Below are 19,895 nucleotides of genomic sequence, written 5' to 3' on the forward strand. Positions count from 1 at the left end.
CCCTTTCAGTTAATGATCCAACTTACTTAACGAGAGGGCGGTGTTTCAGTATTATGTTCACACACGACACCGACCGCATTTTCCTATCGAATTTCGGAAGAGTTCTTGTGGCAGTGAAACAAGAAGCTTACTGGGAGCTTATAAAACTCCTAGAAAAAGGTTTTCAAGAAGCAATGAAGCCTCAATCCAAAGAACACTGTAGCCATATCGCCTCGCTCTCGCCCGACACCAAAAGGAAGGGCAGCGGTTGGTGCTGGTAAAGCCTGGGCTGCTGCCTTGAGCCGCTTAAAGTGAGATAGAGTTACAGACTAGTGCTAGTCTCTCTCTCTCTCTCTCTCTCTCTCTCTCTCTCTCTCTCTCTCTCTCTCTTGCTGCACCCCAGCACTCTCAAAACCACATAATATAACCAGCATACTGCTGACCGTGTGATTCTCCTTCATTGCTCGTAGTACTTATTCTGCTTCGCTGTGTTCTTCCCTTGTGATTCAGTGTCTCACAACTCGTCCAACAATGATGCTGCTGCTGCTGCCACTGCCGCCGCTAGTGACGGAGACGGATGACGCCAGCAGTGACAAGATATGAAAGAATCCCGAATTATCTTCGTCTGCTTCACTCTTCTCCTTCTCTCTTCCACCATCTATCTCCCTGTTCCACTGGCTATGCTTCCCTTCCGCTTTATAAACTACGTGAGTCTCCCGACCTAGAATATTTATATTTATCCGAGTCCTATTATGACATGCACTTTGAAGTGTTCTGTTTGCCTTTTAAGCGCGTATTCTACATTCAGTGACATTTCTTCGTCGACGATAAATGTTTATTCCTTGATGACATCGACCGCACTGAGAGCGCTCCTAGTCTCTCGGGTGTAGACTCTGGAGAGTCCACGAGGCGCTCTATCTCTTCCCCACAGATGCCGTCTCTTCCTTCACTGATCTTGCTTTGGTTAATAGCGTTGATTTATTGTAGACCTTACAGCCATTCGTATTATAACTACGGGGAAACCTTTTCGTCACGACTCCATCTTGCTTTTACGCCTTATACTCCCGGTGTCCTCACTTGGAATGGAGCCTTTTGTGTTTTCATTGTTTGTCGCCCTTCCCTGGAACGTCTGTTCAACGATCTATGGCAGTAGGTCATCATCGCAGGTGTTTTTGGGAGGCGGTTACATAACAGATGTTCCTAGAAGCTGGGCTTCGTCACACCAGGCTTTCAGTTTTTAGTTCCTTGGTTTTAGGGAGCGCTCGAGAATAGTATATACTGATTCATTTATCAGCTCATCTCATTATGCATTAAATGTATTCTTTATAAATGTATCAGTTAGCGGTTTTAGTCTTATCTACTGTGATCTATATATATATATATATATATATATATATATAATATATATTATATATAATATTTACATATCTATATATAGATATATATATACATATATATAATATATGATATATATATATACTATATATTATATATATATTATGAATTTTTATCACATCACCGTGATTCATATACATCCATAAGCTACAAATGTCCTTTAATATCCAATTCGCTCTACTTCGGAATTAATATATTTTCATATTTTCATATATGTTAACGGAAGGGGAATTTCTTCGTTGAAAATAATATATTATATATATATATATATATATATATATATATATATATATATATATATATATATATTCACACATATGTAGGCATTCTGTTCTGTGAACACTTTCATGCCCCAGTAGCTTGTGTTATAAGAAAGGTTATTGTGAATAACAGAAACTATGCAAAATCCTACTGACGAATGATGTGCAGATATACAAGATTATGGTTCTCTATAACTCAGAAGGAGACCCTCTTTCAAACAAGTCTTATTGAAGGTTATTGCTACTTCAACTGCATTGATTTTGAAGAGGTTCTTCCCTATTCTTATAACAGCGGTCTTTTTGGTGTTACTAAGATTGGTGAGTAACACACCAAGGGTGGGCATTGTAAAATCCTGTGACAAAATCGAAATTTATCATCATAATAAGTGAAATCCTATGCTTGGGCCCCGTAGAGTTACAGACTTATGATAATAATAATATAATAATAATAATGATGATAATGATTATATATATAATAATATTAATAATAATTTTATTTTCAGCTTAAGGCCATATACCATATACATGCACTATAGAAAGTATAGATAACAATTACATACACAATCTAGATACATGAGATAACATGATAAAAAATGGTTAATTGGCAATATCCACGCAGTTGCTGAAGTAGTATAAAAGATGGTAATCATAATAATGGTAATAACAGTAATAATATTGAGAATAGTTAAAAACAAAAAATATAAGAATTAGTGAACAGATTGTATATAATTAAATTCCAGCTAGGGACCTTATGTGGTTACATTAGTCAGGTCCAGAAGGCTAAATACGAAAATTGAATGTAGCAAAGCTCTGTACGACAAATCCCCGTAGGGGATTAGTGCCGTCAGTGCACCTCATTCGGTGCAATGTAGGCATTACTAAAGGTTCTTTGCAGCGTCCCTTCGGCCCTAGCTGCAAGTACTTACATTCCTTTTACTGTACCTCCTTTCATATTCTCTTTCTTCCATCTTACTGTCCACCCTCTCCTAACAATTGTTTCATAGTGCAACTGCGAAGTTTTCCTCCTGTTAAACCTTTCAAGCCTTGTACTGCCAATTTCCGTTTCAGCGCTGATTGGCCTTAGTTACCCCAGTGCTTGGCACAATGCCCAAAAAATCTATATCTATGTATTATATCTGTACTGACGATATTCGCGGTATTAATGAAAAAAAAGGGAAATACCAGTAATAACAATAATCGTAGCAATGTAATGATAATGACAGATTCTGCAGATGACATTTTGCAAAAACAGAGATTAAGTCATTTAGGGACCAAACGCCTTATTTTCCCATCTCTCCCACAATTTAGACCTTCTTGCCTCGCTCCTCAGGATGCTTTGTATGAGCGAATTGCTGCTGCTGTGACTACCAGGGTCCAAACATCGCATGTAACTTATTATATGATAATAAAATCTTATTTTGTCACTGCATCTTACAATGCCCACATTTGTGTGTTACTCTCCAATCTTAGTAACATAAAAAAGACCGCTATTAGATGAATAGAGAAGAACCTCTTCAAAATCAGTGTAGTCGAGGCAGTCATAACCTTCCATAAGATATCATATATAAACTTATCATAGATTTAATTTACCCTTTAATATTCTCCCTATGAATTCTTTTCTCCTTCATTATTTGAGCAGATCATGGATGTCGCCGGATTCTTTGGTGACTGCGAAAACACCGCAGAGAGGAAAATAATTCATAGATTTGGAAACCTTTGAGACACTTGGTCAGTCACACCGGTTAATTGCGTGAGCATTCATAGTCAATCAAATTCCGAAGGGACTGTAACAAAGCGTGATCCAACCTCAAGCTTACTCGGGACGCACGCAAGATTTTCCCCTCACGCATAAGTTGTAGACATGATATTCCTACCTTAACGTGAATTGGTGTTCGTAATCAATAGTCATGCTTAGTACTACTCATACTAACGAGCATCAAATGAACAGGACACAAATTAAACACTTTCATATATTCGCAGTTATAAGTGGAACCACAAAATATTCGAACAGAAAAAACCTCTAAATTCAGTGCACCAAATAAATTAAAATGTGCTAAAATCTACGGTCAAATAGAGCCTTGTTTCACCAACGAAAATTAAAATGAATATGCTATATTTAATTGAAAATAATTTTTCTGTACTGTCCAGCATGCACGTTATTTATTTTTTTACATTTTCATTCTAATAAATAAATCATAATTATCTTATCATAAAATTCCTGTACTTTTTAACTCGACTCCAAACACCATTTTGCAGACCTTTTTAGGCTCCTCCATAGACCGTTCCTACCCCCACCCCCCAACAAGATCAACAACAACAGCAAAGTTGTTTTTTAAGCTTACTCTCCAAGGAAGCGAAAAATAATAACAACAACAAAGTAGTTTGTAGGCTTACTCCCCAAGTAAGAGAAAATCCGCGCTAAGTAGGATCCCCGACCGGCGCGCCCATGAGGAAGTTCGGTGCGGCAGTCAGAGGCAGAACAAGATAAGAATTGTGTTCTTATCCAGGTTGCACGTAGCCAGCAACTGCATGACAGGAGTTTTTGCTACGTTTCAACTATTTGCGCCAAGTTTTGTATAAATTCGGGTACTACTCTGCAAAGCAATAATCATAAACTAGAAACTTTTATGAAACAATTCATTGTAGGAAACTTTATAAGCGTTCCCACTTGCAATGAATTACTGCCTGAAATGTAAAGGTTTCGTCAGCCTCGGTGGTCACATTCAACAAGACAATAAAACTTCTACAAAGGACGTCACATTCAAGGACTTCCATGATCATATGGTAGGAATTCAAATGTTTCAGAAACTTCCAGTGTATCGCCCAAAAAATTGAAGGAATTGATCAGATGGAAATAACTGATTTACAAACCAATGGTGCACTGAAAAGCACGCTGAAGAGAATAGCCCTTTGGATTTTGATTCCTGTCCACCCACCTCAGGAATATTCCGGTTTAAAAAGGGGCTGCTGCTCTGCGAGTATGACGATAGTTTTCGGAACTCATGAAATCGAAACTTATGTCAATGCTTTCTGATGAATGTGTTCACCGCGTTTGGAGGCTTTCTGTTACAAATGTTGAAATTGATATTGCTAAGCTTGCAAATAAGACGCAGCATCATATATCTCGTTGAAGCTGAGCTAAATAGGATTAGCCTTATCGTGTCTTTCTGTCTACTGTAAAAAATAAACTGGTATTTATGGAATATCTTTTATTTATAGCTGCAGTACTTATAGCAATGACCAACCGGTCCAGTCTCTTATAATTAAATTCAATAGAATAAAAACGTGAACTTTCTTCGACATTCCGGACAATTCTAATGTGCGGCCCTCGTCTAAATGAAGAATGTTGATGTGCCCCTTTCGTGCACGAAGGTTGAGGACCCCTGCTTGAGACATCGGGTGAGCTCCTTCCCCAAGTCGTTGCCTCGTATCGTAGAAGGACTGGAGACTTCTGATACCTGGTGTCTAAAATCTACAACCTCGGGTCGGCAACACTCCCTTGACCCCATCCAGCGATATGAGCCCATTTGGGGAATGACGGTGTCTCTCGATTTAGGGTTAATGTTGACTCATGTTCTCGTTGACGAGACAAAGGCTTTATGAATGAGATGACGTCAATAGATCGACTCATCACAGTCCTCTTGACATTCCTGAAGTGCTTCTACGTCAACTGTGGACACTTCAAGGACTGTTGGTCATCTGTATCTAAAGAGAGGTGGGGTGGCATTGGGGTCTCCACTTGGCCCATGACTTGCAAATTTGATGTGGTAATGAAGTGAAGTGTCGTAGTCACTCCAGAAATGCAACAACGCTGCTTTTTTCAAAGAAAACGAATGTTGACGTGGGCGTCGCCGGTGCCAGAAAGAAGCGAGGCTTCCGACCTGTAGCAAATAGTGTTTTTCATGCTGCATCACCTGTGCTCGGATTCCTCAGTGCCCGGATTTTTTAGAGAGTATCTTAATTAGAAAAAAGATTCCACCATCCCATTAGAAGCTGTCAGTGCACCTCACGTTATGTACTGTGAACACATCACTGAAGGGTGCTTGTAGCGTCCCTTCGGCTCTACTTTTTGCTTCATACTGGAGGACCTCCCTTCCTGCTTCGTTTCTTCCATCTGACTGTCCAGCCTCTCCAACTATGACTCCCTGGTGCAAGTGTGGGGTTTCCACTAAGTTCTGCATTTAGATCCTCGGGCTTTATCCGATTTTCTGGATATACTTTTATGCTGAGAATCTGAAAGTCATCCGCTGTCTTGATCTCGCCAGGAGAGTCATTAAAAGGTCCTGCCTATGGAAGGTGGCAGATGCAGGTTCTACTCACATCTAAGCCTATGAGGGCGGCATTCATCCTTGAGGAGTTGTCCCCAGCATTCGATTGGGATCCAAATTTTCATCCCTTCATTCTAAGTCAGACAAGATCTCGAAGTCTTCTAAGGGTGCAGGGTTAAACTATCCATGAGATATTAACAGGATATTCTCTCTCTCTCTCTCTCTCTCTCTCTCTCTCTCTCTCTCTCTCTCTCTCTCTCTCTCTCTCTCAGGGCATTTATCTCTTAATGGTTGTTAGTATAAGCGAGCTCACATGTGGCCACAACACCTTTTTTTTTTTTCATTGATGCTGACGTTACTTCAGTTGAAAATATGATTTGTTTCTCATGCACTTGTGTCTTTGTTTTACTATATTTATTACTGTAATGTATACTCTATGTATTGCTATCTTGAATGTTATATCAGTTCCTACAGGTAAGTACTTTGAGGGCGTAGTCTTGATTGATTGATTGAGTGATTTCTGTGAAGCGGTGTGGCATCGAGCCGCGGCCCTCCCTAAGCGCGACGGAGTGTGAACAAGTGTTGTTCTTGTTGCAGACTGTGGAGAGAACGGGATGGCGGCAGGTGATGGCAAGTGCCGGGGTCAACATGAGGTCAAGTGCGGCGGCGGCAGCGGCAGCGGCAGCGGCGGCAGCAGCGGCGGAGCGCGCCTTCAGCGGTCTCTCTTGGCCCTCCCCACCCTCCTCCTCCTCCTCTTCCTCAACTCTTTCCTCCTCATGCTGCTTCCCCGAGTGGATGCTCACGGTATGTATCAAGTCGGCGGTGTCTTGCGCTTCGGCCACAGCATGACTTCTCTCTCTCTTGTTCTCTTGTTTCCTTCCCTCCTTCCTTCGTTCCTTCGTTCCTTCCTCCCACTTTCCGTTTCTTCTTCCAACGGGGATATATGGGGTCGTCTTTAGAGAGGGTTCCTTGGAATGGCGATGCTTGCTTGGTATTGTACATAATTATACAGCTGGCGTTAGTCTCAGTTTCATTAATCTGTCGTGGTGTGAGTCATTTCATCAATCACTCATTTCACCGCTGTTGTGTACGTGTGTGTATGTGTGCACGTGTGTGTATGTGTGTATTGTAACTGCGTGCGTGTCAGCACTCGTACCGATGTAAGATATTATCATTGATCATTGGAAGTCACGGGGAAGAAACGGCCTGTGCCCAGAGATGATGACCTCGGAGGAAACACGAAGTACGGGAGCCTTTCTCTCTCTCTTCCGTCCAGCCATGTCAGTAATTAATCTGACATCGTGGCAGAAGAGAAAGGAGGAAGGTCTCGGACTAATGTTGGTATTTCCTTCCTGGACATGATACTCTGATGCATATATGTATGTATATATATATATATATATATATATATATATATATATATATATATATATATATATACATATATATGTATATGTATATATATGATATATATGTGTGTGTGTACGTCTTCAAATAAGTATCATGCAAATTAGCAGGACTTGTCCGAAGATGCTATATTTGGTCATTTGTAACAAAACCTATCTTTGAAACCCTTTGTGTGCAGTTCGGTACTAGGTAGATCGCTGTGTGTTGATCAAGTGAATGGTGTTGGTGGAACAGTCTTATTTTTGAAGGATTTATTGATTGTATCGAAAGTCAAATTCCCTGAAAAAAAATTTTTGTAGCTTTCTTCAATTGTAGCTGATAATACGTTAAGGCAAAATTATATCGCTATTTTCTCAACAACATAAGTTTGTTTTTTCATCTTATATTGAACAATAGTTACATTTTCATACTTCGAATAATATCAGGGTATTTAGGTGTCAGTTATTTCAGAAAACTTTGTCCTGCATCCAGACGCTATTCACATAAAACTGCCATATGTTACTTTACACTGATATAGCTTTATGTGTGTGTGTGTGTGTGTGTGTGTGTGCGTGTGTGTAATAGAGAGCAGGGGGTTTGCCCGAGAGAGCGAGATATGTCTAGCATATTTGTGGGAACAGTTCTTTGAAGCATCTTAGGAAAACATTTTCCAATTCCAAGTGTCACAGACTTAAAACTACCAATTCATATCTGATAATGTGTATGCGAACGAAAGAGAGAGAGAGAGAGAGAGAGAGAGAGAGAGAGAGAGAGAGGGGGGGGAGGGGGCCCGGGTATTTTGGCATAATTGACCTTTTGCTTTCTTTCAACGAAGCATGTCTGATCTCTTTTAGTATAAAGTTACAGTGAAACAACGTCCTGCTGAACGGGGTTATGTCTTTTATTCTCTCAGGAAATATGTAAGATGATGATCGCTTTATTGATTGTACATGTAATCTACCTTTTTCTTCTTCCTGTTATATTTTATGAGTAGTATTTTTAGTAGTAGCAGTAGTAGTACCAACATTCTGTCAAGCAAGACACTGATATTGAATATGAATATTGTTATTTTAATGAAACTGGCTACCCCGAATTTTCAGGCCTCGCCACCCCGGAGCAACACCGTGTCCGAAAGCGCTCACTGGATGCCGCGTTCGTCCGCGGCGGAGCCACAGAGAGAGAGAGAGTCGTTCGGCCCCGCGAATGACTTTTTATTTCCGGTGAACTTGCGGGTAGGGGCGGGGGTTGCTGGAAGCTGTTCATTCATCATCACGCTCTCACCACCTCGCGATCTTTCGCCTTCCTTCCTTCTTTCTCACTTGACTTCCCTCGCCACTGCCCAGACTCCCCACGGAACAGACGTCGGTGGTGACATTCAGTTGCTGAACAACATTTCTTCTTCTTCTTCTTCTTCTTCTTCTTCTTCTTGTATTTCGGCGTAAAGGATGGATCTTCTTTGGTTGTTGGAAAAATTCAAAATAACACTGTCCTTCCATTTTTGCCCTTTTTTGATGCCTCCGAATTGCAGCGACAACAAGAGAACAAAGGCAAATTTGAAAAAGCGCTTCAATCCTTTGGAAGCTGTAAACAACGTCGTTTGTAAAGGATATTATTGTTTTGGACCACAGATGGCAGAGGTTCGTTTGTTGAAATATTCGTTCGATTTACTTTGCCCCTGGGTGGGCGGGGGGGGGTGGGGGTGTTGTCCTTGATGCAGGTAATTTAAAGTGGTTCAGAAGGATCCCCCCTCCCTCCCCAACCCCCTCCCCACCCCTTCCAGTGACGCCGATGTTTGTGACTTCACTGCGTATCATGGGCAACCGATGGTTTGCTTCTAGATCGTTTTGTCAGGAGCTCCTGTGGTTGCTGCCGTAAGAGGAGAGCAACACGATTACCTTAACACTTCTCCCTTCATTTCTTGTCAATCAGTTGGTTCCAGACGTAAGAGGAAAGCTACGAGCGTCGTGTCACATTGTTTTCTCGTGTTCCTTATTGTTTCTCGATTGATCGCAGACATCAGAGGAAGGCACTACGCTTCCCTTCACCCTGTGATGCTTATCGTATATCGATTGATCGCAGCCTTAGAAGGAAAGCTACACACTTCCCTCCGGGTTTGTTTGTTTGTTTGTTTGTTTGTTTATCGTTTCCAAAGGTAGAAGGCTGACCGAGGTACCCTTTAAGAGTTGAAATATGACAACTAGAACGATGAAGATCTCACTGTGTTTTTTGTTCTTCCCCATGTTGAGTCATTACTGTTACTAATCAGTGGCTATGTCAGTGATTATGGTTGGCAGCCTTCTAGGAGACAGCCACTCCGTAGTCAAACTTATTTTCTAGTCTAGGATAGTAGTGCCATAGCACCTCCCGCGCTCTTTGGCCAGAGTTCGCCAACTGAAAGGTACACGACACATTTTCAATCCATTATTCCTCCGATGGTCTCTGTGACAGTCTTCACAGAAGGGTCCTCATCGGGAGGTTGATTTATCCTTATAGTTGGCTTCATTTCCACTGCTTGTCTACTTGTTCAAAACCATTGCTGCTCCATTTACTTCTGTTGCAGCAGCTAAACCGGCGGTTCTTTGCTTTGTATGCAGTGTCGACTCCTCCGTTTGACGAATTTATCTGGAATTCCGTTTCCTTTTAGGAGGAGTCATGTTACTCTTTTTTGTATGATTCTATTCAAAATCAATATTGATTTTATCGATATTGTTAACTTCGTTTTATTAGTTATGATGTAACTTTTTCAATATTGAGTAGCCCGAGTGCGTTGCAGGCAGCCCCAGAGTTTGTAGTAGCCAGCGTTGTTGGTCCTTCAGTTAAGATGGCTGATCGTGTAGTAGTTTCTGTAGTAATTGAGACTAAACAGATTATCTCTGAAACATCAAGTCATACATATATGTAAAGTATCGACCAGTATAGAACACAATGAAATTGGTCCCAATTGTAAAAGGCTACAGAACTTGTTTTTCCTTTTCCGAAGGTCTTGTTGCCGTTCGGTCCCCGGAAGATGATGAGAGATAACTGTGCACCATTTCCTAAGGCCTCGGTTGCACTGTCCTGTCCCTCCCTACGTGCTAAGCCATGTTCATTTGGTTTTGCTCCGATTTTCTCCCCTCGTGTGAGCAGTCTTTTTTGGGTCAGCCTCGTGGGACTCTAGGAATGATAATGTTGAGAGCGGAGACCGGTTTCTACATTTGCAGATGCCGTTTGCATCCCGCAAAGGCCTTTCTGGTTTTGCGTGAACAGCTTCCAGAATCTCTTCCACCGACAGTCGATCATGCGTTAACATCTTGTATTCATCGGTCATTATTTAGTTGTATAACAATAGCGATTCCTTTTTTTGTCATTGTTACTCATAATCGGTTCATGAGTAAGTTCATTGCCAATAAACGACGGTGAACATATAGAAAGAAAGTATCGAAGATTCCTCTTGATCCGAAGAGGTCAAGATGGCCTTGGAATCATTTCTCTGTCCTCCTTCCGCTCACCAATTAGTAGATACCATAAATCACTCAGGACTATTTCCCTTTCTTTTAGAATTTTCTTTCCCTCCGATAGAAATGTTTTTACCTCCTTTTTTATTTATTTATATTTCTTTCAGAGACCATGACCAATAATTCCCAGTTCCGTTTCAGAGTATTTCAGTGTCTGTTCTGCTGTAGATTTTAAGATATACTGCTGTGCGTTGCATTGCCTGTACTGCAGAGCTTGATTTGATTTTCATATGAAATGTATTTCAGGAAGTGTTGTGTTGTGTATGCCATGTACGTACGTTGTTGTCTCCTCATTCAATATAAAACTTGCTTTGTTCCAGAGTTTGTAGAATCATCGAGGTTCAAGAAGTTGTTCACACCAGACTGTAGTTATTATGATTTACCTAATGTAAGCAGAAGACAAAACTGTTAAGCTTATATCAGAGACTACCATTGCATTTCTCAGTTCAGTCATGAACTCACAACCTGATTATTGAAAAAGATCATTCGTTGCCTGGAGGACCTACGCAACAGGGTACCAGAAGTGAGGTAGATGATCAAGAAGGGATTTTTTCCATTTACCTGCCGACCCTTCAACATATATATAGATATATATATATATATATAATATATATATATATATATATATATATATATATATATATTTTTTCAGGCCAGATGATGTGATTGTGTAGTCTGTTGGTAGGGAATCTTGGCAATGAATACATGAATTATAAGATGGTAGGTCTTCCATGGAAACCAGTGTTGCACTTAGTAAGGCACTTCTGTATTTCAGAGTGTGATGAAGATGATGATAAAACAGAAGCTCCGACTGTGGTGTTCACCCTGGAGGAACTGTATTATTATCACGGTATTTGTTGATGTTAGAAATGTGTTCTCTCTTTGCAACAAAACGGGGGATCGCAGAGGGAGGAAATAGCGGAGTGCTGGTGATCAAAGTCGCGATCGATGAGTCACACGCTGTCATTTGCCAACTGGATTTTTCTGTCATGCTCTTCTTCGCTTTTTCGCTCTCGAAAACCCCTGGACTTCGCTTGGTTCTTTCTCTGATGCTCTCTGGCCGAGGCCAAGAGGAAACTCGTATTTGGTCGACATCGATGCGGAAGAACAAGCGTCACCCAGAATTCGGTCATAAAGAAAAATAAATGACACAAAATATGTTTTGAGAGGGGAGCCAGAATGGTAAAAATAGACCTGTCCAATTGCGTTAAAGGATAGAGTAATAACCTGAGGAAAAATCGGAAGCAATGAGCAATCTCTCCGGTAACGACGAACAACAATGACAAAGACCCTGAGAGATTTTCAGGGACAGATCTTGGCCTCAGTTGCAGGTGTTTCGGATTGCCGTCACAACTTTCGTATGAGATAGTTTACATTCAATGTTCATTGGTGATAAACGTTGGGAAAGAGACATTTGCGGCTAATGACCTGGCCACCGAACCATGCGTGTCTTTTTAAAATCTGACAGACCTACTGTTGGTTCGTAGAGTGCAGAGGTCGGGATCAGGCCTCTTCCTCTTCTTCCAATTTTACCACTTGACAAGGGCCCGTGCTTGCTATCATTTTCCAAGTATACGTTACCTCAATGTCTGACAACTCCTCTAACATGGCAGATTATCGCATTTGTGAATTTCAGTTTACCATGTTGTCAAGGAACGGTAACACCAGAAGTGTTGTTTGCTGTACGGAAGCGCGTCAGGGGAGCCTTGGCAAAATTGACTGTCATTTTTGTGCTATGTGAACGGTGTAAAGTCCCTCTCAAGACACATTTTCCGTCAATTCCTCCAATGATCTGTGTGACAGTCTTGACAGAAGGGCCAAAAAGACAGGAGTGATGAAGATCCCAAATGTAATGACTCTCTGGAAGCACCGCCCTCTGATCAGTGGATGCATTCTTGAGTGATGTGTGAGCAACATGTTCAGAGCTCTTGCGGCGTGATATGGAGGCGGTTCGTGATGGGCCGTTCAAGAGAAAAAAATGAATGACTGTGTGTTGCTGAAGAGAGAGGGTGTTTTGGAAGGTTGGGGAAGGGATGGGAAAAGACAGACGATGAGAGAGTGCTGAGCAGATGGACCGGAGAAGCTGTTAGACCAGATTAACTTTAAAATACAAAATAAAAAAGTGAGGTAGAGAGAGAGAGAGAATGCAAGAAGGTTAGAGGCGAGTGTCACATGTGTAAAGAGAAATGAACTCTGCTGTGAGCTTTTGTGTAGACATACAAAGCGGTTGATGCTGTTGAAGTTTTCTGCACATAAGATTCATCCCTGATTGAGCAGTTGAGGGATGAGATCAGCATTGCATATTGCACTGCTTTTCTCTAGAGCCATATTTGACAATGTGTGTGTGTGTGTGTGTCACTTATACACGTGTGACTTCTCTATGTTTCTATGGTTGGTATGGTGTTGGCGTCCCACCTCGGTGGTCGCGAGTTCGAATCTCGGCCATTCCATTAAGGAGTGAGAGATGTGTATTTCGGGTGACAGAACTTCACTCTCGACGTGGCTCGGAAGTCACGTAAAGCCGTTGGTCCCGTTGCTGAATAACCGCTGGTTCCATGCAACGTATAAAAACACCATACAAACAAACACCACACACACACACACACACACATATATATATATATATATATATATATATATATATATATATATATATATGTGTGTGTGTGTGTGTGTGTGTGTGTGTGTGTGTGTCCTTAAGCCATTCCTCGTAAACGGAGATGGCTCACAAAAAAAGTCACGCAATGATCATTGCCACAGCTATACTTTAATCGCTGACAACTATTCCAAGACCTCCTCATTCACTCCATCTAGCCAGAGACACGATTTCTGGAAACTGCTCCTGAAATAGTATAGTATTCTACTCCCCAGACTTGTGGTTTTATACAATAAATAGTCATAAAGACATACATGTAACACATCCCTACCTTTGAACCACTTTTATACCGAACTAACCATTCTCTGTTTATATTCTAACTCACATTTTGCTTTAGTCATGAAAATTTCAGTTGTACTCATACTCCATAGTGACTGAACTGACTGCATCGTATCATAGATTTTTCCAAGTTTTTAACTTCTGTCATAACTTTTTCTTTAAAAAATCATTTGAGACACAGTCCCAAACAAACCAATAATGTTGTTCCCCAATCAATCCTTCTATTGGCTGTCTTACTGTCTTACCTTCTCATTCAAAATCCAGTCATACACCTTCCTTTGTAAAGTAAGAAATGTCTGTACTGTTCATCCTGACACTCGCAGTGCCACTTTTACCCTTATTCAGAGCAACAGTTGCTCCTCTATAATCCATTTCAGATATCCCTTGCAGATCCTGCTTAGTTAATCAGTCACATGTTCACTACCATACCGCAGCACCTCACTTATAAATCTCAATCACTTCTCAAGCCTCTCTGTTCTTGAGCTTGTTGCTCGCCCTCCTAGCGTCCTCGACTGTTACATCCACAGGCATTTTCTAACAGCCACCAACTTTTACCTCTCTTGCATCAGTCAGCTCTGCCTCTCTTCAGTTTTCCACAGAGCCTCTCCACTGACGCTGGACAGCTTCCACCCATGACATGCTGCTTGGGAATGACATAAATAGTGTAGATCAAGAGGAGGACCTTGGAGCCATTATTACCAAGGACTTAAAATCCACATAACAGGGCATAAGAGCTGAAAAGAAGGCACAGAAACTAGTGGGATACATAAAGAGGCAGTTCAAATACGGAAACAAAAGAACGGTGCTGCAGTTCTACACATCAATAGTTAGACCCCATCTTGAATATGCATTACAGTTTTGGTCACCAACACAAAGAAAAGACATAAATAGAGTAGAAGGAGTACGGCGAGACCCACAAAGTTAATTCCATCCATCAGGAAAATAGGTTACCGAAGACGGTTAGAGAGCCTGAACATGTATGGCTTAGAAACACGACGATTGTGAGGACAACTAATAGAAACATTTAAAATACTGAAAGGCATAACAAAAGTAGACAGTAACCTATTTACATTAAACGAAAACCAGACAAGAAATAATGGATGGAAACTAGAACTGAAGAGATACAACACATCCCATTGTGGGAGCTTCTTTACATACAAGATATGTGACGCGTGGAATAAACTGCCACCAGAAGCTGTAAACAGTAAAAATGTGGAAGAGTTTAAAAGAAAGCTAGATAAAATCATTAGGATATTGTGAATGCTCTGTAAAACCTGCTCCTACAGATAAGTGAGCACACCATGTCTCCTCGGAAGGACTAACAAGTCTTTGAGGCACCCTAATCCTTGTAACTCCTTGTAACTCTATTTGCAGTTTTCATTCTCAGTTCCTTTTGCACACTTTCTACTTTTATCTTTAATGAGAACAACATATTGTTGCTAGAGTTTTGCCTTCTTTCCTTTACTTTTAACACGTGCCTTTGTTTGCACTTGCTTTCTTCTTACAGTCCTGTATATGCGCATTCATGACGTCTTCTGTCGTAGTTACTCCTCAAATCATTTCCAGTTTTCCTTCAATGAACGTCTCATTTCCTCATCCTGCCACAAAGCGTGTTAATTCCCTCTCCCTACTTTCCTTCGTCATAAAAACTCAAATTTTACCTGTGCCTTTATCTCTTTCTTCCACCTTTGCTTCTTAACCCCTGGCCCATTTTCTGTCCCTTTTCTCATGATGCGCATTTCTTACTTCTTTCTTTTCAAACTTGTTAACATCGATAATGATTGTACACATCTTCAACTCCTCTTTTCCAACTTATGATCCAGTATACTTCCTACTTCTTCTCGTATCAGCAATACATAACCTAACAAATTCTTTTCTTCAGAATTTTCTCTTGCCCAAGAGCAGCATACATATTAATATTAGCTCAGTTTTGCTAACCATGTCTTTCCAACAGTCACACTTCTTGGCAAACACATTTCCTCAGTAGTTCTCGCATTCTCATGTGCTTCAGGACTCCATACTTATCAACAACACCATCTCTTCTGTTTTACTACTTTTACATTCACATCAGCACGATGCCCTTTCCCCCTAGCTAGGCACAGATTCAGATTTACCAAATCGTTTTCTTTTTATTCCTGGATAATATACACTCCACCGAAACCTTTCCTCATGCCACTTGCATTATATATATATATATTATATATATTATATCTATATATATATGATATATATATATATATATATATATATATATTAGATGGCAGTCTTCCGGTGTGTGTGTGTGTGTGTGTTTTTGTATGTATGCAATCATGCTTACTCTTTGAATACTTGGTGCTACCTTCCAGTTTTTAGCAAGTATTTTAAGATGGGGTGAAGAGACCCAATACCAAGGTTACATAATTTCTTGTTTCATTGCACGAAGATCCTGCCCCCCCTCCCCCTCCCCCCACAATGTGCCAGCCCTAAGGTACGGATTCGAAAGATTTAGCTGATAACCTACCGTGTTGGGTCACAGGGGGGAGGAAAGGAGTAGGGGGGGGGGGCAGCAACTTTATCTTGAAATAATGATTGAGGATCTGAAGTGTAACACCTCCTGCAGTTTGTGAGAGATTCAAAAAGCCAAAGGCTAATTGCCACTCACTGTCCTATTTCATTATTATTTACGAAGGATGGGTTTCAATAGACTGGGTCTTGTCTACGCATTGCAACTGTGCAACACTTATTCAATGCACGGCCATGACTATTATTATATGATTCATCATGTATGACGCCTGAAAATGCACTGAAACCCATCATCAAAATACAAAAGCGTTCGAGATCACTTCGTTCAGGTTGCCAGACAAGACTTTTCATATGACACGCCTTCACCCTCACTGTGCTAAATGAAGAGAATGTATAAAAGGCAAGATCTGATGGTTCTGACTACTGACCCGCCGGTCACTTTGAAATATTACCTTCAGGATTGTTCATCTCACAGCAGGGATTTTATCTCTCTCTCTCTCTCTCTCTCTCTCTCTCTCTCTCTCTCTCTCAACTAAGACAACATCTGGGACTTTGATGGCAGAAATCCTTCCTACTTCCAAATCGAAGAGCATGACAGAATCGAGAAAGAGAAAATAGTCATCCAGTCATTCATTCTCCCTAAATTGCAGAAGACGGCTGTACCAGATCTGCCGCGTGTATTTCCGCCCTCTACAGACACATTGAGTTTTGGTTCATGAAATGTGGAATGGCAGGTGGTTTGCATCTCCTGGGGTATGATTGGAAGGACGGGCTGACAAGAACTGGATGCAATTCAGCCATAGCTGAGAAAAATGGAGTTGTAGAATGCAGGAATCTAAAAGTCGCCATACTGGAAGAGACCTTTCGCGTGAATTAAATGTAAAATTAAATGTTCTTATGTCAGAGGAACAAATCTGTAACACATTATATATCTTTGCTATCGGGGTCCTGTTGTCAATTTTGGTATTTAGAATAAATGCCCCGTATTTCTTGACGTCTAAAGGTCCTGTTGTCAATTTTGGTATTTAGAATAAATGCCACAAGATTCTTGACGTCAAAAGGTCAGTGGTTCATCATTTTTGCTTGCAGTCGGGTTCCTCTGTCAATTTTGAGTCATTTAGAATAAGCACCACATGATACTGGTATCAAACGATCTGACTTCTATGGACAACTCACTTTCTTGCGACGGTGGTTAATGTCAATTTGAAGAAGTACTTGATATGGATTTTCTATTCCTGCATAAATGCAATCCACAGCCTGACTAATTTTATATTACTCCTGTGATCTTTTTTTTAATCTATTTTCCTTTTTTATTTTATTTTTTTTTCTTTGCTTTGAAACCCCAGTTATTTGTCATCGTTACGAGAGATTCCGAGATGTGTTCATTTACCCTCTGTGGACGAGGCTTATTCACGCCAGTTTTCACGTGTGTTTGTGTTCCAACCAACCTTGAAATCATATTATGCTACATGTCTATTTCGGAATCTCTTTCATGTCCATATGATACTGAAACACCAAAACAGGTTGCCGTGATCCTGAAGGCTTTCACATCCTGTCATGTTTATGGTCATCTGCTCTGGGTGAGCCGGTATCGCCCTGGAAGGCCTTCGCTATTCGTGTTTGTTTGCTCTGTTTCGTTCCATTTTGACAATACCGAGATAAGACCTTTTCATATGATCCGTCACGGTGACGACTGTCACCTGTTTGAACGCTAGACAAATCCCGTGAAAAGCGAAAGAAAGAGGGAAAGAAATTCCAAAGAGGTGTGAGCGGTTTGGAGAAAGACGGAGGTCCGATGATTTCAGTTTCAGGACCCTCAGTCCCACCACCCCACCTACTCTCATGACGCTTCCCGCAACCAACCAACCAACCAACCAACCAACCAAACCAACCAACCAACTGCATTTCATTCTGAAGAGAAGACCCCTTTCCAACTGAACCGGTTTAGTTATTCCACCCAATTCCACTGGTCTCTAGATGTACGAACTTGGTCTGGTGATGCGTTCTGCTTCCCGCTCATTTGTTGCTGGAGATCTTGACCACTCTATTGACAGCCTTCATCTTGATTCCTTTCTTTGTGACGCATTTTGCCAGGCTTTTATTTCTACCAGTTAAGCAGTTCCCAAGCATAGCATAGCATAGCATAGCATGGTTTGTGCATTCCCTTACAGAACGCGCCGGGCATCACTGTCAGATGATAAGATCATTTGACCCCAATTATTTTTCCAAAAAGAATTTTTTTAATGTTTTGTCTTTTATGAAGCAAACCATGACCATCTACGTAGTACTACTATGAAGCTACTCAAATGGACAGTTTTTTTAATGTTTGTCTTTTGTCAAGCCAACCATTACAGTGTATGAGTGCTACGAATAATACTCAAAGGGAAATTTTGACCTGTTTTATCTTTTTTTTCTAATCCAACAATGATCATGTAGTACTACCATGAATCTACTAATTAGGGTCTTCTTCTGCCCCCCACCACCACCACCACCACCACAACTACCAACTACTACTACCACCATCTCCCGACTTGCTCCACGCACTCAATGCATTGGCCCCTCGACGCACCCAACACCCACCAACCAACCAACCAACCCATTGGACGTTTTGCGACCGACCCCCCCCCCCCCTCCCCCCTCCCCATTCCCTTTCCTTTCCTTGCCCCTTCCTTCCCTTCTTCTTCTTCTTCTTTTTCTTCTTCTTCTTCTCTTGCGATATGATGCTCCCATCAACAATCGTACTTAATTTCCTGTTGCAACTGCCCTCTGAAACCTTTGTCATTTGTCACTGTTCTCTCTCTCTCTCTCTCTCCTCTCTCTCTCTCTCTCTCTCTCTATGGGCCTTTTCCTTGTTTTGTCATTTTCCGGGTTTTTCAATTATTTTTTTATCATACCCTAATTTTACACTTTTCAATGATAACGATTTCTATGTCTGTTCTGGAATTCATGTTCTTTGAAATTGTCTGTTTTATACCTTACACACACACACACACACACACACACACACACACACACACACATATATATATATATATATATATCTATATATATGATATATAAATATTTGTATGTGCATATATATTTATGTATATATTCTCCTCCCTCTTCTCGTGCTTGCGTATTTCCTCTCTGTCCACCCGTAACCCCTTATTTCCTGGTCTGTTTTTGATGAATCCACCCCCACGAAACCTGTCACATTCATGATGCCTCTTCGACCATACTCCTTCTCCTCCTCCTCGTCCGTCTTCCCCGGTCTCCTTCGAACTCTCCTTTTCGTCGTCACCCTCTTGCCCCCGCAACCCCCCCCTCCCCCCTGCCCTTCCCCCACCCCTCTATCCGGATCCCGGTGCACCCTGTGGCTGGCTCCCTCTCTTTTCTATCTGTTCCTCCTTGCTCCTTCTCCTTCTCCTCCTCCTCCTCCTTCCCCCTGTGTCTCTGTCTCTGCCTCTGTCTCTGTCTCTGTCTCGGTTCATTTCTCTGTGGCTCCTGGCGAGTAGCAGACCCCCAACCCGAAGACTGGCTGTTGGTTAGCGATGAGTCAGGCGTGGATGGAGAGCTCGACTCATACTCAACTAAGGAACCAAGTACGTCACCTCCCTCACTTCCTCAAGAGAATTCTAGCATCCTTCTCCCTCCCTCCTTCCCTTCCTTCCTCCCTCCCTTCATTCCTTCCTCC

The 19,895-nt window shown here is 41.4% G+C and overlaps 1 protein-coding gene across 17 annotated transcripts in view; it reads left to right on the forward strand.

Annotated features, from left to right (window-relative positions):
- The window catches only part of LOC135213655 (cubilin-like), a 244,559-nt gene that overhangs the window by 150,374 nt on the left and 74,290 nt on the right, over window positions 1-19,895 (forward strand). For 14 of the 17 annotated variants that reach the window (XM_064247703.1, XM_064247701.1, XM_064247699.1 and 11 more), the window contains 2 exons: window positions 6,500-6,706; window positions 19,717-19,803. In XM_064247703.1, coding sequence (XP_064103773.1) covers window positions 6,517-6,706; window positions 19,717-19,803 — 277 coding nt within the window. In that variant the 5' untranslated portion in view covers window positions 6,500-6,516. Of the gene's footprint in view, window positions 1-6,499; window positions 6,707-11,557; window positions 11,633-19,716; window positions 19,804-19,895 lie in introns of all 17 variants that reach the window. The other 3 variants (XM_064247706.1, XM_064247705.1, XM_064247712.1) reach the window with 3 other exon arrangements.

This window comes from Macrobrachium nipponense, chromosome 43 (genome assembly GCF_015104395.2).
Source record: "Macrobrachium nipponense isolate FS-2020 chromosome 43, ASM1510439v2, whole genome shotgun sequence".
Classification (NCBI taxonomy): domain Eukaryota; kingdom Metazoa; phylum Arthropoda; class Malacostraca; order Decapoda; family Palaemonidae; genus Macrobrachium; species Macrobrachium nipponense.